The 22448-nt window shown below is 44.4% G+C and overlaps 1 protein-coding gene across 3 annotated transcripts in view; it reads right to left on the bottom strand.

The window, feature by feature from the left end:
* PPFIA3 (PTPRF interacting protein alpha 3) overlaps positions 1 to 22174 on the bottom strand; it is a 57515-nt gene extending 35341 nt beyond the window's left edge. For 2 of the 3 annotated variants that reach the window (XM_069948837.1, XM_069948838.1), the window contains exons 1-10: positions 22077 to 22174; positions 13011 to 13175; positions 10145 to 10219; positions 9977 to 10057; positions 8263 to 8484; positions 8025 to 8171; positions 6466 to 6600; positions 4618 to 4701; positions 4136 to 4267; positions 2292 to 2354 (exon numbers count right to left, since the gene is read on the bottom strand). In XM_069948837.1, coding sequence (XP_069804938.1) covers positions 2292 to 2354; positions 4136 to 4267; positions 4618 to 4701; positions 6466 to 6600; positions 8025 to 8171; positions 8263 to 8484; positions 9977 to 10057; positions 10145 to 10219; positions 13011 to 13121 — 1050 coding nt within the window. In that variant the 5' untranslated portion in view covers positions 13122 to 13175; positions 22077 to 22174. The remainder of the gene's footprint in view (positions 1 to 2291; positions 2355 to 4135; positions 4268 to 4617; positions 4702 to 6465; positions 6601 to 8024; positions 8172 to 8262; positions 8485 to 9976; positions 10058 to 10144; positions 10220 to 13010; positions 13176 to 22076) is intronic. The other variant, XM_069948839.1, reaches the window with a different exon arrangement.
* Positions 22175 to 22448: the final 274 nt, after the last annotated feature.

The raw sequence follows: 22448 nt of genomic DNA, 5'->3' as shown, positions 1-22448 counted from the left end.
TACACATATTTGATTTTTTTTTTTTTGGTATTTTTACACTATTTTTAAAGGGGTGTTTCTGGCAAAATATACCGAAGTGCTATGTACAGGATAGGTCACCAGTCACTGACCAGTTCCTTTTCATTTAAATGGGAGCTGAGGAGCTGCGGTTACAGAGATAAGAGTGACTCGAGCATGCTCAATAGTAATTGTGTGAGCACCCTACCAATCAAGAGACTAATGAACTATCCTGAGAACAGCTCATCAGTCTTTTTTTTGCCAGGAAAACATACTGAGCATGCAACCCCCCCATAGGCTTATAAATAGTAAATAACCCCCACAATATACCATATACCTACAGCATGCTGCATTGTAAGAAAACATCATGGACCCAACAAATCTATTATAAAATGGGATAACATATCACTGGGAAATATATAAGCCTTTATGAAGGGCCAAATACAGGGACCTCCTTACCCTGATGTTACTAGGCTGCTGCTGATTGTTTTTTATCTGGATGGTTATGGAAAAGAGGGGGGGCTGTACTCACTTAAAAAATAAATAAATAAAGCAAGTAGGGCCCTCCTCTTTTTCAGGTAGAAACTAAACAGCCTAGTAATACAAAGTAATAAAAAAAAAATTCTGAAAAACCGTCACGGCAACAAGCCACCCTCTACACACACACAAGCCACTCCCACAATAAGCCACACCCCTCATTGTTGAAGCCGAAGTATCCCTGTAAATAAATTCATGTGGTATGATGTGTAGTGCAGAGATACCTGTGTTGTACTCTCATGCTTTGTATGGTATTTCAAATAATTTATTGTATTGTATGTTAAAAACAACTGGTTGGTAATAAAGCTATTTCAGTAAAAAAAAAAAAACATTTAATTTTCCAATGACAGAATGTTATCATTGAACTGGCTGGTAAGGGCTGGCGACCAACTGCCACTATCACTGGAGCTGTAAACAAGTCTTGTGGCGGCTTGTGGTGTCTGGGAGTGTCCACGTTAGGCGACTGGGGCGAGCCTGGGCTGGGAAGGGCAAAGGACCCTTGAGCAGGCCTGTGCTGGAAAGGGGGCTGTGAGGGTCCGTGTTAGGGGGCTGGGGTGGCCCTAGGCCAAGAAAGCCACTAGGAAGAGCTCAGGCTCATAGTTTTAAGGCGTTCTAGGTAGGTTTTATAGAAGGAAAGGTAAATTTAGGGTTGGCTTGGGTAATCGCGCTAGGGTGGAGGGGCTCCCTCATGGTGCCTTCACCTTGACGTAGTGAGGGAACTTGTGTGCCTTGGTGATCCAATGAGCTAAGCTGGCGGGAGTACTACTCCTGGTGGGGTCATCCACGCCAGAAAGGTCAATCGAGAGAGGCCAGACTAAGCAAGGCACCCGGAAAAAAGGGCTGGTATTTAAGACATTTTGAAATATTGACAATACAATGGACATATACTATCAACAATACATCTATCACTCTCACTACACATATCAGTCAGCAGGACACATCACACACATTGTTATTCTCACCTGTTTTGTTATTGTTGACTGATCTGGCTTGCAGGACCCCCGGAGCTAAGATTCCTTTCCACCACTAAGCTTTGCCTGCCTTCCTGCTAAGCCTCACCTCTTAGTTAAGCCCCCCCTTTGCATTTAGCATTGGGTTTTGAACTAAATTGCTCTTCTGACTGTCACCCCTACCTGGAGAAGTACTGATAAGGAGTCTCCTTTTCCTCCAAGTTTAGGAACCATGAGAAGGTTGGGCCTGCTGGGAACTTGTAGATGAAGGATATGGGGCTGGCTGGATACAGGACTCCAATCCAATCTAACAGCTTGCTCCTCTCCTGCATGGTGCAGTCTGAACTCTACAGCTTTCTATATCCAATGTCTTACTATGTTGTGAAGTGCAGGGATAGTGCTATGCTGGGGAAAAGCCAGCCATCAAGCTGTTCATGGACTGGCCCACTTAGCACACTGGCCCATCTGGCATTTGCCCAAACTGCCTGATTGGCAGTCCAGCCCTGGACATCACATGTTACTACACTACAATTTCCATTGTATTTGGTGTCTGTTCATATTGGTTATACTGTTCACTGTCACCATCCATGCTTAAAGGCAAGCTGAATATAGATACGGGAACTGGGGGATAGATTTATAATAACTGGAGGAATAAGGATAAGAATTAACATACAGATTTCAAATGGTAAAGAGGATTATACTTGATGCCTATGATAGTCCTGCAATGAGCTACATGATCATGGTGACAATACAGATATATTTTATTAGGGTATTGTAAACCGTTGTCAATGAACATCTGGTACAAACCTTATTGAGAAGAAGCTCGTCCTGCAGTTTTTTCATATTAGCTATCTCTTCTGAGAGAGTGTTCTGAGAAAGAGGAGGCAAGCAGAAGGAGAAGACAGTATATAGTGAGTATCTAGTAAGAGACGTACAGTGAGGAGAGACTGGAGAGCTGGTTACCGAGATGGAAGGAGAGAGGTTAGTTGTAAAACAGCAAACAAATTGGAATGTTACCGTCACTTTAAAAAAAACTTCTAATATGGTAGATATAGCTTGGAAAATTACATGGCTGTCCAATGATCGGCAGAGATTGAACACCCCAAACCATCAAACGTTTTACATGTCAAAAGATTTTTAAAGTGACAGCAAAGCTTTAATACTGTTATCAAGTATCATAAATAGCTCCTACACTCCTCACCACTTCCTGTTAGTGCCCCCTCAGCAATTACTGGTCATAGCAGTGACCGGCCTCAGGCAGTGATTGGATGAGTAGTAGTTGGGAGGAGGCCAGGAATAATTTAAGCAGCAGGGACCAGGCACTGTTAGACAGGAGAGTGTAGTGAGTACTGCTTTACTTTTTATTGTTTAACCTTTTGTTTTCAGCCTTTTCTTTATAAAAAATAAATAAATAAATAAAAAGGGCCAGAATACCAGTCTGCAGACTTTTTACTTTTGCTCTGGAGGACCCATCCTCTTCTGAAATACACAGACAACCCATTGACGTTAATGGGATCTGTGCAATATTTCATTTTACCTGTGGTGTCATGCAGGGACACTTCCCTAAAAAAATCACAGATGATCACTTGGGGACTGTCATGATCGCTTATTGTCGAGACACAACTCTAACAAGTGGGGGTTATCCAAAGTGGAGGACCCCTTTATGAACACATAGGGGAGGAAAGCTTTAGCAGCCTTCAAAATTAAAATATTCTGAAGAGGAGACCTTTTATAAGTTAGTTACAATTCTGTTCCCTTATCACATTGACTTACAGAGTTTAACACCATTTCAAGCATCCGTGCAATTCACCTGTTTCTTCTTAATGTATGAATGCTGGATAATAAATACTATTTTTTCTGCATCAGAAAAAGTTGCACATTTTTAAGCAATATGGGTAATTTGTGCAAAAATTTGTGAATTTTTCCCGACATGCTCCCGTACATCTGACGAGTGGGCATGGGGGGCGCGGCAGGGTGCAGCCTCCACCTGTGCCCGACCATGATTTACACCTGTAAACACAATGCACAAATGAGGTAAATGAACCTCAGATTTGCCAAATTTATGGTGTACCACATAGTGCTGGGGGTTTAGTTAAATTAATAAGCAAGGTATACTTACCTGTCCCTGCGCCGCTACCATGTCCTGCTGATGGCTGACGGCTGCCATTTTCTGCTGGAATCCGGGTATGTCACATACCCGAATCTTCCAGCTGCAACACCACAGCCCAGCTAAGCAATTGCCCACTCAGCCAGACATGTGCCGCTGGAGCAGGTGGCCGCCCACTGTCAGCTGGACCTGGGAGTGGCGAAACAGGGCATGAGGATAGGTAAGTTTACTTTGTTTATTATGTTCCTGGACTCCCCTGCCTTTCTTTTTTTTTTTTTCCTTTTTTTCTTTATCGTTCACTTAAAAGAGTCATCGTGGGATAAAGACGACTATAACGTTCTGACACTTTTTAGACAAATCATCTGTCATACTCCAGAGCTCTGGATGCTTGAATACAAAATCACAAGGTGCGAATTTACAAGCTGCCTCACTGCATCTGGTGGCTGGCAACCTTTCTGAAGGCTTGTGTCTGTCACAGGCTACGACCAAGAAAACAGAACGTGATGAAAGGAGCGATCGGTCAACGTATGGCCTGCAAGCATACCTTCTCCTCCAGGGCTCCCATCCTCTCCTTAAGATGCAGTTGCAGTCTTTCATTGGATTCAGACAGGAGTTTATCGACAGTCTCCGACAGACGTTTGTTGTGTTCATCGTTCATTTTCTCCCTTTGACGGGCCTGTGGGAGACAGCAGACGTTCAGCATGCACAAGTAGGAGTGTGACCTCCAATGGAAAGCCTGACCGCAAACCATGGCCCTCAGATGTTTTCCAACAATGCACTTAGTTTTGCAGATACCAACAGGTTCCAAATTATGGAGGCATAGCATGATCATTGTATAGATGTAATATTTGATATAATATTGGATTATATAAGGATAAGCACTTAAAAAAAAACTATAATTTTGCAATTGAATGAAGATAAAAGAAATCGTATGGGGTGAGTAGACTGTAAAATATATACATCCAGGTGCAGGTGTTATATGGACATGGGGGAAAAAGTCAATTACAGTTGACCACCACTACCTACCCTTTGTAATTCCTGGTTCTTCTCCTCCAGCTGGGCTTCAAGTTGACGGAGCCTTTCTTCAAAATTCCCATGTCTCTCCTCTGCCTGGTTACACAGAAGTATAAAGAAAAATATATGAAAATGATCACAGATTAGGTACCATTGTATAGTCACTGCTCCACCGCTAACAGTGGTACGTCTTGTTAGAGTGCAATATATGTAATATATGTAACAACTGTAACTAGAGTTGGGGAGAGAACACTTTATATAACACACAACAATATATTTTTTATATTTATAAACACAAATGTGTGTGTGTGTATATATATATATATATATATACACTGTACTTATACTGTAATATACTTTACTTATGTGAGAAGTTTACAGTTCTTCTTTCCTTCTATACTGAATTGGGATCCTATTCTAGCCCCTGCAGGATACATCATAACCGCTGATCTTTTTCTACATTATAACAGATCCACCACAGAGAATGCATAATTTAGACCTTTTAGGAGGCGCCAATGGATATCCAATCTCCAGAAACCAAAGAGTACATCTGCTAAAGTGCTGGCACCATCTGCTTATCTTTTTATGGTTTTTGCATCTGGATACAAATCATAGTTCATGCACTAGTAGAGGACCTAGACCAACTCTCTTTAGTTCTTTTCTTCACTCTGCAAGCGACACTACTGGATTCCACACCTTAAAGTGACTCTGTACCCACAATCAGCCCCCCACAAACCGCTTGTACCTTCGGATAGCTGCTTTTAATCCAAGATCTGTCCTGGGTCCGTTCGGCAGGTGATGCAGTTATTGTCCTAAAAAACAACTTTTCAACTTGCAGCCCTGTGTCAAATTGGCGTGGCCTAGAGTGTCTATGCCCTAGGCTTGCACCACCCTCCGTCCCTCCTCCCCGCCCTCTTCACCATTAGGAATGTCCCCGGGCAGCTTTTCTCCTATTTATCAACTGTGTGAACACTGCACAAGTGCTGCATCATTAAGGCACCTGTGCAGTGTTCAGACAGGTGATGAATAGCAGAAATGCTGCCCAGGAGCGTTCCTAATGGTGAAGACGGCGGGGAGGAGGGACGGAGAGGCAGTGCAAGCCTAGGGCATAGATACTTTAGGCCACGCCAGTTTGACACAAGGATGCAAGTTTAAAAGTTTTTTTAAGACGATAACTGCATCACCTGCCAAATGGACCCCAGGAAAGATCTTGGATTAAAAGCAGTTAGCCAAAGGTGGGGGGGACAGACTGTCGGTACAAAGGTTTCTGTAAAGGGGTTTTTCCATGTTCATATCTCATGGCTTATTGCTAGGTTATTCCATATTTATGATCATGGGTGTCTGAATTCTTCGGACACCACTGCGTGTGAGCATAGGGTGCGTCTGTGAATATATATTATATATATTTTTTTATTTTGATTTCCCCCCCCCCCTTTAGGCTTTCCTGCAGTTACCCCCTAGGCTAGGTACTTGAGGGATAAAAGGTTGCTCTTCCACACAGGGTTATATATGGGCTATGTGTAGAGGTAATGTAATCCCTACAAAGAGAGCTGCTATTTTACTACAACAATGAATATTAATGCATATGGATCCTGTGCGGCACAGACATGTGCTGGTAAGGGTGGGACGTTGCAGGGACCATGAATCTTAGGCTATGTCGGTGGCGGCCATTAACCTGGGTTAAGCATTTATCATGATATCTGTATGTATGTGTCATTCAATGTCTAGATTTCATATCTTATTCTGAAAGGGAATCCAGGCATCTACCACAATGTAGAGGGCTGAATAAGGCGGCTGTGTGGCTCCTTACCGCTCACCCCCACTGTGTGCTCTGATTAGGCAGCATGTAAGTATAGATACCTTGCTGAGAGCCGCCACTCGCTGCGCCAGCTGAGCCTCAATCTCCGGTAAAGTCTCCGCCTTCTGAAGGGTCTGCTGTAATTTCTGCTTGGCATCTTCCAGCCACTCCTGTAGCTGCCGGTTCTTCTCTTCACTCTGTAGACGGAGTCACAAGTCAGCAAAGCTAAAGGTGAATGGTCAATAACTCGCAAGGCGAGAATGCGCGACTGTCAGCCCCATAAATCTACACTGCTTGGAAGAGACCCCATGCAATCATTTGTAATCTACCGTGCCTGTAATTTCCCTTTCAGTGAGCAAGCAGATCAATAGCGCAGTGAAGAGTCATGATGGAAAGGTCAGAATCTCCGGCCGGTGACCTGGAACCTTGCATATAATCTAAGGTGACCATCCAAAGCAGTCATTATAAAGTCCACTGACCGTCTACATCAGTGGGGACAACCTATAGCCTATAAAACTACCTCCCCCACTGCTCGTCTGGCAACTAAGGAACAAGCATAATAACCAATGACAAAAGGTCTCCATACACCTTCAATAACTGGCGGCCAAACGATCATCTGGCCATTAGTTTTATCCCCTGCCCACTGCCTGCCCTCCCCATACACAGGAACGTTTGGCATGGCTGTTCTCTATGGGAAAGGGTAAACCCCTGGCTGTGGCTTCTCTCCCCGGCCCAGTGCTGTATCCGAACACACGCACCACAGACTGTAAATGGAGCAGGACTCCTGCAAAGAGTCAGAGAAGGCGCCAAGCCAAGGAGTAAAGAGCACCGCCACATGGTTCTTGGTTAACTGGAGACCTCAAACAATCTTACATATCTGTAAGGACATATCACGACACCAAAAACAAGTAGTCTAGGGGCTACCTAAGGATCGACACAGAGTTTCTCTCCTTGGAGGACCTGGTTTGTCTATGCAAGACTTGGACGGCTAATTGATGTCCATGTAATACTTAAATTCCCATCTCTGCTACTACAGTTATACTTGTAGGACTCATTAAGTTAAATATTTTTGCTAAGACATTCATTTAGCAAACTTGCCTCCTTCTCCTGATATGCCTGCTTTTCTCATGCCCTTGTTTACTGCTCATTGTCTAGGTTACCGACTACCACTCTGCTCTAAAAGCAGTGGTCTGACTGGTGTGTATATATAGCTATAGCATGCATATTTACATCACTATATCTCTATACATCTACATTATAGCTATATAAGCACCAGCCAGATCACTGCTTTTAGAGTAGAGCGGTGGTCGGTCACCTAGACAATGAGTTGTAAACAAGGGAAGGAAAAAAGCAGGTATATCAGGAGAAGGAGGCAAGTTTGCTAATTAAAATCTATTAACTTGATGAGTCCTACAAGTATAACTATATAAGCTGAGATGGGAATACCCCTTTAATTTTCCCAACAATGGCACTGTAGGGGAAGTGAACACTTTTCCCCAGATTACTGCTGGTCTGCTATCCCAATGGCCTGCGATCATCTTATTTTAGGGGGAACCAATGGAAATTACAATAATAAGGGACTTTCAGCAATCTGGGTAATGCAACTTGGGCCATACATTACCTGTCTGTAGAGAGAGTCTTTACTGGCGAGCTCATTCTCTAACTTGTCATTGACATCATGGAGTGAGGTGGCTTCTCTCTGTGCACTCAAGTAGCGTTTCTCTAAGGTGGTAATCCGTTCTTCCATATCTTCCCTTTGTGCCAGAGCCTGATGACGGCAGTGAAAGGATTGAAGAATACAGTGTATGGATACACGTAACATGCTGGTGCAGGACTTAGTCTGGACGTCATCGCCTTACCTCCTTCAGATCACGCTGCAGTTTGGCGCTGACCTCCTCGGATTTTATGAGATCTTTTTGTGCAGTGTTCAACTCTTCCTCCAGTTCGGCCATTTGGCGGCACATCATGGTCAAGCGTTCCTTCAGCTGACACAGCTCTAACCTTTGTTTCTCCAACATCTCTTCCAGCTCGGTTTCCCGGCCTATTCTGAGCTCATGGTGAGTGGAGCCATTCAGGATGGTCTGAAATTATAATAGCACAATGTTCCAATGTAATACATCCGTAGGGTATAAATATGGTTTGGGATCATCCATTCACGCAACTAAACAAAGAAGGCAGGTGTGTTGGCCAGGGGAGCTCAGCTTTAGACAACCGGTAGGGTTCCTCTTAGATCTATTCAACTAAATATGTGAATACTTTATATCAGAGCATAAAAACTAGAAGGACAATGTCTTAGAGGACGTTTATGGGAATAAGCAGATCACTATGATGCTGAAACGCTTGATCATAAACTCGTACCTCTATAACAAGGGCGTCAAACTTGCGGCCCTCCAGCTGTTGCAAAACTATCATTTCCATAATGTCTGGACAGCCAAAGCTTTAGCTCTGGCTGTCCAGGCATGATGGGAATTGTAGTTTTGCAACAGCTGGATGGCAGCGAGTTTGATACCTGTGCTCTAGAAGTTGCTAGCGACTCTATAATTCATGGTCATGCTGGTTCATCATAGAAAGCTACACTCTTTCCAGTGGTGAGTGTCCCAAACTAGAGATCTCACCCTGTTATGACGAAATACACTAATAGAGCTTATGGAAAGAGGTTGTCCAGATGGTGCAACTTAAAGTGTTACTGTCACAACACTGACACTTCAAAACTTTTGATCAGTCAGGCTCTTGGTGCAGAGATACACACATATCTCTAGATATAGCAGGGACAATCATACGGCTTTACTCATCTGCTCGACACTCAATCCGATCTATTGCAGGAGATGGGGTGCATAGACTTAGGGTTCTTTTACACTGTCAAATCTTCAGCTAACAGTGGCCGTAAACGAGTGCTGATCAGCAAGATCGGCACTTGCTTGCAGTGCCTTAAGAAGGCACGATGAATCCAGCGGCCAGGCGTCACAAATGATCACTGCATCGTTCGTGTGGCCAATTAAGTGTATTGCTATGGGCAGCACATCCCCTGTTCTTACAGGGAGAAGTGCAGCCGATAGCAGTTTATTTTGCTGCAGTACAAAAAATGTGATCAGCCGAGGATAGGGCGGTTTCCCATTCACCATATTGGTTAACCCTAACCATATTGAAAATAACCAAACCAATTGAAGAAGCAAAGATATGAAATGCTGTTTGATGAGTTCTAATATGGATTTTCTTTGTCCCACCAAAGCCAGCAACTACATTTCCTTTACCATTATTAGACTGTCGCCTGTGGGATAGGTACTAGGGTAATAACCCTGTGCTCTTCCTAAGGCTCCGCGCACGTATGTTCAGAGCCCTTCAGGATGATAATGATAGAAGAGGCTGGATCTGTTGCACCCAGTGACTCACATTGTGGAATGGGGCACAGCTCCAGACATATGGACCATGCAGCATAGCTGCCTTGCAGAGCGGTTACTCTCCATGCAGAGTTGCCAGAAGGCAACTATGCCGAATTACTGGACATATGTGCAGAAAATTACCATTTCCTACTAAAAAAAAAAAAAAAAAAAAAAATTACTATGAAATCCTTACAGAACTCTGCGAGTCTCCATCTTTACTGCCATCATCGATTCCTGACCTCCTCCTTGCAAGCTGTTCTCGTAGCGAAAGAGACTGAAAGAAGAGGATGAGAGGCAGACATTACAGCTTTCTCCTACACACTACACCGAGATTCTGGGATGACTAACTCAAGATGCTTACCTCCTGACTGGACATTTCCAGCTCTTCCTCCAGCACCGCCACCCTTTCGAGGGCCACACGGAGGCGCTCTCGAACCTGTCGTATTTAAGAAAACAAAATACAAACATAAACTTAATGAAATGAAATGGAGGGTGATGCATTGAAGTTATAGTGACTAGTCAGCGCTCAAGAAAAGTATTGGATGAAATGTGATTGGTTTGTATGCTGCTCCGCATGGCCCCGTTCACACTGAGCAAACACGGTGGAATTCTGCAGTGGAGCTCTCTGCCGCAGAACCCCGCCGCGCTCAGTGTCCAGCTGTGAGTGAATGAGAGGGTGCGCGCGTCCGCTTCCTCTCCTCTCCGATCAAAGAAGAGACATGTCACTTCTTTGAGCGGAAAGTGTCGACAGCGGACATGCGTGCGTCCTCTCATTCACTCACAGCAGGACACTGAGCGTGGCGGGGTTTCGCCGTAAAATTCCACCGTGTTTGCTCAGTGTGAACGGGGCCTATTGCAGGTCTGGATTAAACAAACAGGAAAAATTACCCAGAGGCCTCCACCACCCAGTTCCCTCCAAGTACTTCCAGGCCTTCTATGCAGTATGACATGGGTCACCCCATTGATTAGAAGACACGTGTGCTGAGTGGAAGATCCCAACCAAATGTATTGGCCAGGAGCCCCCACCAACATTCATTCATAATGAATCAAAATGTAATACAAAAGAAGAATAGTAAGGTTAATATGTTCTATTATGTAAATGCGTATAGTATTACACAGATATCGGATATTTCATGGAGGTTTTGCATAAACACAAAGGGGTTCTTTACTTCAGGAAATCTCTATTAGTTAAAGGGGCCTCTCAGCAATAGGTGTTCAGGTTTCCTGCAGCGCCACCACAGGAGAAGTGAAGGATTACACAGTGTCTATTCAAATCAATGTACTGTCCATGTAATCCAGGACAGGACAGGTCCTCCAGGGTGAGAGACGCTCTCTGTGACGTTCTCCTGTCTATATGGCAATAAGAAAGGGCAGCAAGGGACATTCACTCCATGCTCTTCTAACCCTAATCTGGCTACAAGCAGGAACAATTCATTTGATATCAATTTATAAGAAAATTGTCTTTTAGGCACTTGTCTCATATTCAATGTAGAGCACCAGCAAACCCTTTTTTTTCCAATTTAAGATGAACTGATTTGTCTATAAGAAAAACGAATGGAACAGCCATCTTTGTAACGCTATGTGCTGATAAATAAAGGCGACTTAACAGCTTCTTACTTGATGAAAGTCCTCGTATTGGTACACACAGATGAGCATATTGTGCCCAAAGCCAATATTAATGAAACCCAGCACTATACCTGAGGCTCTGAGCCAACAGTCATGACAATGAGGCCTTATACTTTACTAGAGGAAACCTGTGCCATCTAACAGGCGTCTGAGACATGTCGCCAGTCACATATGAATTGATAGGCTATTCCATGTAAAGGTGTAAGATACTAATTGAGCTCCTTAGTCCCTATGCCTTTGGGTACTGGAGTAAACAACAAAGGGCGCTGCTGTGTACTCATCCCACTCCGTGCATAAACTAATCCATTCTATGCCAACCGAAACGCAACAGTAGTCTTGTGAAAGTAAAAAATAACAGGCAGGCGGGGGGTGCAGCCGGGCTCCTGCAGCTCCTCCAGTTGCAACATCACATAACCGGCTGATGGACCGCCCGCTCAACCAATCAGTGACTGCGGTGGGACAACGCCCCATCACTGACTGGCGGGGCAGGTAATCCATCAGCTAGGCCATGACTTTCCAGCTGGACAAGCCAGGTACGTGACATACCCGTATACCACTTGAAAATGACAGCCAGCAGACAGCTAGAGAGACCCAGGAGTGGCGCTACAGGGGCTGTTTATTATATTCCCTGCCTTCCTGTTATTTTTAGGTTCACATGACTTCTCTTTCAGTGGTATACTGTCTCCTGGCTACATTTCTGCCATGATTTGCAAAAAATCGCTGCGTTTTTACAGCAATTTTGTGCAAATTAGGACATCATGATATTATCTGTCCTGTACTATGAACACCACGCTAGTGCTTCCATAGTTACAATGGGTTGGGGGGGGGGGCTGGCTTGGTGAACAGCCCGGGGCATATGGTAAAGTTAATCCGCCCCTGCTTGGGACGCAGTGTTGGGGGTATTGAAGAAGTTTAGGAGAATATGGGGAAAACAGAGTTTTAGGGTGCGTTCACACGTACAGGATCTGCAGCAGATTTGATGGCGCAGATTTGAAGTTGCAGATTCAAAGCAAATCTTCAGCTTCAAATCAGCGCCATCAAATCTGCTGCAGAAACTGTACGTGTGAACGCACCCTTAAGCTGCACCATGGCCTCGCCTTTATCAATAGCTATAAAAAATGAAAACCAGTCCAAGTGGTGATACCTCACTGATAAATATGTTTGTGGACCATTACTGACTTCCAAAATAGAAAACCATTGCATTCTCTTGGATTTGGGTGTCAAACTGTAATCTGTCAGTTGAACAATCTTGAAAGAGTTTTCTTCACCTTGATGATCCCCCACTGGGGTAAATGAATGATATAAAGAAAGGTTGCGTGCTCAGACCCTCTTACTATAAACAAGAACATGCATGTTCCCACTACATCTATCCGGAACCTTCTATGAGTGGCCACATTGAGTTTTCCTAAAAGATAACAACTGATCATCAGGGGTGGGGTTTCACCTTAAGAGGGGGTTGTCCACATGGGCTCTATAGGACCCTTTTATTTTGCATATGAGATCTGAGGGCAGATTTATGATGTAATAATGATAGTAGAATCTCTGATGATGCTATAGTTCTACCATGGATGACAGTCCTCGGATGCCATGTGCTTGGTTACCTTTTCATCGAGAGCCTTGTGATGCTCAAATAGGGACTTCAGAGCCTTCAGCACTTCTACTTCACTGGAGACACCGGCGGGTGACTGCGCTTGTCTCTTCACCACAGTCATCCTCAGCGAGCGCTCGTGCCGGGACACCAAGCATTCCAAGTGCTCCAACAGCAGCTGAAGAGATGGAGAAATAGAGAGTGAGAGGAAGCAGAACCTGAAAAATACACATAATAATGGCAGCCGGGCCCGTGCCGCAGTATCCTACTAATATCTAGTAATCATTCCATGCCAGAAGCCTGGCTCTGCAATAACACATTCTACCCAGTGAACAGCCTGTTCTGTACTCGAAGAAAATATAATCTCAGTAGACCAAACACTTTTTTATTAACCTCCTGCATGTCTGATATCAAAGACTTACAACTTCACAATGCACCGAGGGATTATAGCTAATGGCTTCCTGTGGACTGCGCCACCAGAGACCGCTAACAAAGAAGACCATATTAACATGAAGCTACTTTAGCAACCCCCGCAGGTGCTGCTGCCACCCGGGTCACCCGCGCTTTCTAATGTGAAACTGTTTGATTTCTAAGCCGACTATTTTATACAATTTGTGATTTCCAACCCAGCTTTTTTTCACTTTAGGCCAGGGCTCCATGGCAATTTTAATGGGGGTAAATATTGGACATGAACTCATAGTAGTGAGATACACCATACGATATGTTCTGAGGGGTCACGTGATATCAATATGTGATATGAAAATTAGCTCTCCTGCTATCAAGTCAATATCTGATCCATTAAAGGGGTACTCTGGAGAAAAAAAAAAGTTTTCAAATTAACTTGCGTCAAAAAGTTATACGGAATTAAGTCTATTTAAAAATATCAAATCTTGAGGTACTTATCAGCTGCTGTATGACCTGCAGGAAGTGGTCTATTCTTTCCAGTCTGTCACACTGCTCTCTGCTGCCACCTCTGTCCATGTCAGGAACTGTCCAGAGCAGGAGAGGTTTTCTATGGAGATTTGCAACTCTTCAGGACAGTTCATGTCATGGACAGAGGTGGCAGCAGAGAGCAACATGTCAATCTTGGGGGAAAAAATCCACTTCCTGCAGGACATACAGTAGCTGATAAGTACTGGAAGTACCCCTTTAAAGAGTAGATTGTAATGCTGCGTTTACACTGAGCCATTTGCACGATAACAATTGAATTTGAATGATAATCGTACGTGTAAACGCAGCGGACGATCAAACGACAAGCGAGAAATCGTTCATTTTGATTTTACAACATGTTCTTAAATCGTTGTTCGCAAAAAATCGCAGATTGTTCCGTGTAAACAGTCGTTCACCGATTTAACCTATGTGCGAGATAGGCTTAAGCGATGTATCGTTCCGTCTAAACGCTGATCGTTATTTAAAAAAAATCGTTACTTCAAAATCGTTAATCGTACAAATTATTGTTCCATGTAAACGCAGCAAAAGTCTATAGATTGACAATGGGCGTGAACTTAAGAGAATGGAATGGCGTTGACTGCCCCAGCTGCAACAAACTCCATGAGATTATACATTGGTGTGTAATCCAGGCCTTAAAAGCATCCTGTTAATATAATAGTAATAACCAGTAAAACGTGTGCAGTGAAGTGGTTTCGGCCATTTTCGTAAGTGAGAACGTGCCCCAACTCTTTAGTCAAATTAAGAAAAATCAGCTGCTACCAATACAGATACAATGAGGCCATCACTCAGCTTTCCCACCTATGTCATTGAATTCTTGTCAGGTTTAATATTCAAATACAGTGAGCAAGAGTCTCTGTGGGAAATGTGATGGCGGCCATCTTTTTGGCCACTCAGTTATGTTTGACACAGAGCGGAATAGCCTCCTACCATTTATTATAGGTCTTCCTATGTAGGGCCAGATTTATTATACTTCCTATAAACAAAATCTATTGTCCGCTGTTATCAGCCATGTTATACAGGTAAGAAGCTGACTGTAGTATTTGTCATTGCAATTATCAATATACCCCCATGATGCCCCCTATCTCACACATCCGGTTCTATACATAGGTGTGACGGATATTACGTCTCACCACTTTTTATAGGCTTTGGTGACTCTTATTTCCCATCACGCAGGCGATGCTTATCTCCCATCCACCTGACTATAGATCCCACTATATCCAGCGTTTACCAGAGCCCCACCACCACGCCAGCCCGCTATCTGCATCTACGGCGCCGGGTGTAATCTCCCTGTCTTGTTCTTTGATAAGTCATCGCTGAGGTAATTTCACAGTGAAAACACACAAAGCTCCTTCAAGCCGTCTTATTTTGCCTGTGGCACGCTGTCATCCGCATTTACTGTGACAGGCACTTCCTACGTGTCCTCGGCTTTGATGCGGCACCATTCCATGGAATGAAGACGCACCGTGAAGTGTGTTTATTTATAGCGACTTTCCAACCTAACAGAAAAGAGGGCAGCCTATATCATATGGGTGGTTAACTCTTTACACCGCTGTCAGAGGCGAGTGCCAATCACAGCCGCGCTGAACACCGGGGACTGTGACATCTTTCATTGCCCCCAAAAATAGCACCTTCCCGGCTGGAGTTTATAGCCGCCTATTTCTCTCCTTAATTGATAGGAGAGTTAGCAGGCAGGCGGCGAAAAAACGGGACGTTGCTGGTACCGGTGGTTACTGAGGCCAAAGGCACGCTTCTTCCAGTCGTGTCAGGTTGTTCGGCTTCTTGCACAGCATGGGAGCTGACAGAATTAATGGCGTGTCCCTGCTGGTGTGATTGTTTAGCCAGAAGCGGCGGCTTTGCATAATTCTATGACTACCAGTAAATGTGTCGTTACTTTGCAAAGGGATCTGAAAGGTAGGAAGTGTAACCTGCTGGGGTTAGCCGCTGTTCACAAGAGGAACTGTCCTACAAATCTTACAGTCTATGCAACAGAAAAAACACAATGATGGTTCCCACTGTAGCTGATGAAAATGCTAGGGTTCCAAGGATGATGTGCCCGCCCACCGGTCATGGTATAACCGAGCAGTTGATCTGAATTTTTGCAACTTTTACCCCTCCTCACTTTGTGGCTGATATCCTATGCACATGTAACTTCAGGCTGCACTAGGCCTCTTATAGGGCCACCACACATATTTCAAAAAGGGTTAATTCAGTGAAAGAAAAAAACAACCATACTCACCTGCTCCTCCACTGCTACCGATCTCCTCTGTTCTCAGCTTCTTCCTGTGACATTTGCCGCTCAGCCAATGACTGACTAAGAAGGGTCAATGTTGCAGGCAGTGACTGGCTGAGCAGCAGCAGATAATCCAGGTGAGTATGGATGCTTTTTAATTTTTAAAGCACCATGAGGCAAATTATACATATAAAGAAAAAAAAATACGAACGTCAAAATAACCCTTTAAGCCTAAGGCGTGCATTTCACAATACCAGAGGGTGGCTTGGACTCTTTGTACTTGCCTGAACAACAGGTTCAATTTGTTCCTGAATTCCATTAAGGTGTTTCTATTATGTTTCTTGGGTTCAACTTAGCTTCTGTAATGTGAGTAAGTCAGATCAACCTTGTACATGCATAATTTAGAATGTTTGGATAAAGATCCTATATTAACTTAGCTGGCCATTGTTTTTCAAAAAACTGTCCTCAATGTAATTCCGTGACAGAAATCACTTCATTTACCAAAAATGATTCCTTACGGCAGAGTAAAAAGGTCTGAAGTCTTGGCCACTAGGTGTCTCACTTCTCTGCAGTTCTGCCGTTTACTGCCTTTTGCTAGGCTCAATCCATCTCTAATAACAGAGACACCAATATGGAACACAGGAACTAAGGGCGGGGCTTAGTTAGTGCCATGTGCAGGAGAGAAAGAGAGAGCCTGGGCCGTGTACCTGCAATCTACTGGCCCGTCTGCCTCCTCCAAAATATCTACACTGTCTCCGAAAAGTTAATCATGGCTTACCTACTAGCACCAGCCGTTCATTACTTGACATAAACCCCTCCCCCTACTGGCTGTGCTGTTGCTGTTATTTTGCTTTCTGATCACATAGCCCTTTACGAAGCTAGTGCATCAGTAACCCCTTCTCCTCCCACATGCCATCTACCATAGTGTACTGTGTACAGTATATCATTCTCCAGCAGAGTGCCTGTTTACTCCAGTACACGTTCATCTATGTCACTGGGTAGCAAAGAGGAGTAAGTGCTGCGATTGGCCAGGTAACTAAGAGAAAGAAAGTAACCGAGTACAGTTAGCAAAGAGCCCAGGTCTGGTCCCACCACCTGAAATGAAGAGACTGAATAATAGCTCTTAGAAGGCTCAATAACAACAATAAGAACCCAAAAATCACTTTATCACCACTCAGAAGGGTTAATAAAACAAAAACATGCAGGGGACAAGTGGTGTAGCTATATGAGTCGTAGCTGTAACCGAGCCCAAAAATCAGAGGCCCTCTTCAGAATGTTAATGTTGCTTACACCTGATTCACTAAAATATGGGGGACTATTCCACAGCACCAACAGCAGCCGAGGTGTCACATAGGTTAGAGGTCAGAGTAAGTAAAAAAAACACTCCTTTGGACTTCACCTTAAAAAAATCCATACACTCTGACTACACTCTAAAGCTGCCATAATAATGGTTTTATCTCTATGCTCAGTAGATGAGATATAAAACAAGTTTGCAATTCACACGCATTATTTATTTTTTAGTTATCATGGAAAACACGTCACTTCCTGTTTTCTGATCGTTTTGTTTTTTTTTTTAATCAAAAAACAGGAAACAGCCATAAAACAGGAAGTCCTGTGTATCCCAGGCCATCTGAGCGCTCACAGAGAGAAGGCAGTCATGTGACCGAAAATACACTACAGCACTACGGAGGCATAGGGATGGGCGAGTTTACTTTGCTTATTATTTTCCCGCACCCCTCTGGCTTCCTGATTTTTTTTTATCAGGTGGGACTTCTCCTTTAAGTCCCATCTCGTCTATGAGACTAGGTATGGAAGCTTTCCTAAAAAAAGCAAATATCTAGACCATCAAAGGAATAATTTAGGAATTTTAGATTTTTGTTCTAATAATTTTTCCATGTTCGGCTGACATTGCCGATTTAGTATAGTACCACAGGAGAGGACCCCTGGCTGCCTTGGTGGCTGTGGAGGTCTCCATGCACCATGCCCCCTGTGCAGTGCATATCTAGAGCAGAAGACGTCTTGGTATGGCTCCTGCTGAATGACAAGATGATGATTTGAGAGGAACATGGAAAGGTGTTGCAGCTATTTGGCATTCCTCATCTATCGTCCTGGGATCAGGCTCTTCAGACAAAACATAAAAAACATATCAGCTCATCTTCAGCTTTTCAACTAAAGCCTCAAGGGCGAATATGCCCCAAACAACTCATCCGAGGAAAAGAAAAGAATCTCAATATAAGGGCTCCTTATATAATCCCTGGTGTTATTCTATGAACACCCACTCAAGTGCTCAAATAAGGGTGTTAACCACTCCGCCGGCATACCTGACAATTATATAGGCATGCTTGTGTTTATGGGCCGGGTGGACACAATAATGTAAGATCCGGGAGCCAGGAAGATATTAGTCCACCGGCGATATTAAAGCCTACCTTGCAACACCTTGTAAAGATCTAAGACAAGGGCACCGTCCACCCGGAGGGGAATGCCAGCACTAAATCACCACTGACACAATTATCTGAGTGGAAAGGGCTGCAGCGTTTGCCTATTGATTAAACGTTAAAAAATTTCGCTGTATTCCTCAAATTTAAAGCTCAACCCGAAGTCCAATGTTAGGAGGAACCATAGAAATAGACTATTCTAAAATGCTAACATACACGCCTATGTAAATGTCTTTTACCACATGAGATATGTGAATAAGAGCTGAAATGGCTGATAACATGGAACGTCTCACGGCATAACACTCCAGACGTCACTCCAAACATCACACAGAAAACGGACACAAAAATGTATTGTGACATGGGGAGAAGGGAGCTACTGCACATCCCACCTATGGCTGATACTAATGCCGCTCCGCTAATTTTAAAAACTAACGCCAGGATGTTGGTATATAATTTGATCAAACCATATTGCCCCTTGTACCACGTGCAGGTCTCCTGGTTCACACGGGTCCCTAAGCTAACTCCACACTGTATCGGTCAGCGACTGCCAACCCCGCAAAGCGTGCACATGCAGGGAAGGGAGGCCATGGAATGGCCCTGCAACCCCCATGTCACAAAATGCCCCACCAATACCCAGCCGGCACTACCGGCGGAGAAGGCTGCCCCCAAACAACACAAGTATGAATGTGGTATTACACTCACCACAACTGCTGCAGACAGAATGGGAAAAACATGCAGGTACTGACATGTGAGCACAGGTATATCCTGCTAATTTGGATCACATGGTGGTGAGTGTAATACCATATTCATACTTGTGTTGTTTGGGGGCAGCCTTCTCCGCCGGTGGTTTTGGTGGGGCATTTTGGGTCTGGTCCTGTGACATTGGGGTTGCAGGGCCATTCCATGGCCTCCCTTCCCTGCATGTGCACGATTTGCTGGGTTGGCAGTCGCTGACCGACACAGTGTGGAGTTAGTGTAGGGACCCATGTGAACCAGGAGACCTGCCCGTGGTACACAGGGCAGTATGGTTTGATAAAATTATATACCGACATCCTGGCGTTGGTTTTTAAAATTAGCAGAGTGGCATTAGTATCAGCTATAGGTGGGATGTGCAGCAGCTCCCTTCTCTCCATGTCGCATTTTATGTTTTTCTCCCTTTTCTGAGCAGCTGGCACTCCCCTTCATAAGACCCATGTGACCCAAATTAGCAGGATACACCTGTGCTCACACGTCAGTACCTCCATGTTTTTCCCATTCTGTTTACAGCAGCAGTGGTGGTGAGTGCAATACCATATTCATACTTGTGTTGTCTGGGGGCAGCCTTCTCCACCGGTGGTGCCGGCTGGGTTTTGTGGGGGCATTTTTGGTTTGGTCCTGTGACATGGGGGTTGCAGGGCCATTCCATGGCCTCCCTTTCCTGCATGTGCACGCTTTGCGGGGTTAGCTGGCCGACACAGTGTGGAGTTAGAGTAGGGACCAGTGTGAACCAGGAGACCTGCCCGTGGTACACGGGGCAGTATGGTTTGATCAAATTCTATACCGACATCCTGGCGTTGGTTTTTAAAATTAGCCGAGTGGCATTAGTATCAGCCATAGGTGGGATGTGCAGCAGCTCCTTTCTCTCCATGTCGCACAAAAATGTGTTGTCCTTCCATTACAAATGGACCATCATATGCTTAAAGGGGTACTCTTTTTTCAAATTCACTGGTGTTATTAAGTTATACTGATTTGTAATTTACTTCTATTTAAAAATCTTACGTCCTCCAGTACTTAACAGCTGCTGTATGTCCTGCAGGAAGAGGTGTATTCTTTCCAGTCTGTCCATGTCAGGAACTGTCCAGAGCAGTAGCAAATCCCCACAGAAAACCTCTCCTGCTCTGGACAGTTCCTGTCACGGACAGAGGTGGCAGCAGAGAGCACTGTGTCAGATTGGAAAGAATACACCATTTCCTGTAGCACATACAGCCGCTGATAAGTACTGGAAGACTTGAGATTTTTAAATACAAATAAATTAGCCAAATTAAAAGGTACCCATACATGTAATAGTTCAGCTGACAACTAGCTCTTGCGATCCCTCCGCACAGATGAATGTTTGGCTTGGCAGAGTGTTCATGTGTTCTCTATGAAGAGAGGCAGGGAAGCTGCTGCCAGACATCTATGGTGGTGGCTTATCATCCATGGCAACAAAGGATTAGATGTTATGAAACCTTCCTTTCTTGATCCCACATTAGAGAGTTAATTGATCCTATCTGTTTAGAATACATAGTTGCTTTCTTCCAAAAAGTGTACCCCCCTGTCCTCAGAATGTGTGTGGTATTAAGATTTGGCTCCATTCACTTCAATGGAACCCAGCTGTAACACCACACACAAACTGAAGACAGGAGAGGTGCTGTTTTAAGGAAGAAGGCAGCCATATTTTCTAATTTTGGATAACCCTTTTAATCATTAAAGGTGAAGTCCGGCGGGCAACAAAAATTGTTTAGGCAGGGGATGGGGGGGAACATAATAAAGAACGCTCCCCGTGCCTGTGCCCCGAGTCGGCATTCTTCAGCGCTCAGCTCTTCTACGCCATGACCCGGTTGATGGATGCCCCGCCCAGCCAGTCAGTGACTGGGGCGGGACACCACTGCAGTCACTGATTGTCTGATGGGGTATCCATCAGCCAGGTCAGGTATTTTCCTCCTGAGACGTGACATCATCAGAACTCGGGGGAAAATACCTTCTGGCGCAGGTCCCGAACCTTCTGGCACGGGAAGAACCAAGTAATTTTTGCTTACTATGTGTCGTGTCCCCCGCCGGCTGTCAAATACAAAAGAAAGGGGTCCTTGCTACTGGACACTCCTTTAATGTGACATATAGTTCCAAAATACACCTGCGCATATAGCTAGGGTCAAAATCATGATCACAATCATCTTCATTGACTACCTACAACTCACATAGGAAGCAAGAAGGACAACAAGGATATCACGCTATTATAATGTCTGCCCTCTCTCCTGACCCCCATATAGTTCCACAGTCAGCTCGGCAGGACATGAATGGGGAGATGAGGAATGGCTGCTGTCAGACCACCCTGGCGGCAGCTTATCTACCCAGGGTACAAAATTTGGTTTTCCATATGTCGATTCTTTCTCCTGACATTTGCAGTTAGGGGAGAATCGTGAAGCCCCCACAAAATGGATGACTGACTTCGCCAATATCACCGGGTTCAGCTGACATGATCTACTGGGTATGACCAACAATATAGGGTTACATCAAACATCCATTTACGTATCTATACAGAAGTCATATACACATACCATACATTTTCATATCTTTATGTAAGAGTATGGTATATACCTGCTCTCGCACCTGATGAGTGCCAAAAGAGGAAGAGGGGTAAGGGCCAACCCCTACACGGGCAGCCTAGCCTTCCAATACCCCCCCTGTATTCCTCAAACCCTCCCACTGTCATCCCCGGACTCACCCGAGTGTTGTTCCTCTCCGCCTTCAGCTCAGCAATCTCTTCTTCTCTCTCCAGAAGTTGTTCACGACACAAGTTCAACTCCTTAGTGAGGGCTGCAAATTCCTACAAAGAAAAAAGGTCAAATTAAAGTAAGAATATAAATCAGAAAAAAACGGTACCATCTTAAAAAAATGTAATAAAATAGAAAACCTGCTTACAAAGGTGTAGATTTCAGGGACACCCATCTGATTCGTCCAGTGATCCCTACCGTTTACTTAGGAGATGATTTTGTATGTTATCCCGAATTACTGTAACAACGTGGTGTCCCCACATGCAGCGGACAAAGTTTAAAGTGTCTTATGGAGAACTCTTGAAGGAGGGGGGAGAAAAAAG

This window comes from Dendropsophus ebraccatus, chromosome 12, assembly GCF_027789765.1.
Source record: "Dendropsophus ebraccatus isolate aDenEbr1 chromosome 12, aDenEbr1.pat, whole genome shotgun sequence".
Lineage (NCBI taxonomy): Eukaryota > Metazoa > Chordata > Amphibia > Anura > Hylidae > Dendropsophus > Dendropsophus ebraccatus.
Note: the sequence above shows the minus strand (reverse complement) of the source record. Positions and strands in the feature narration are given on the sequence as shown.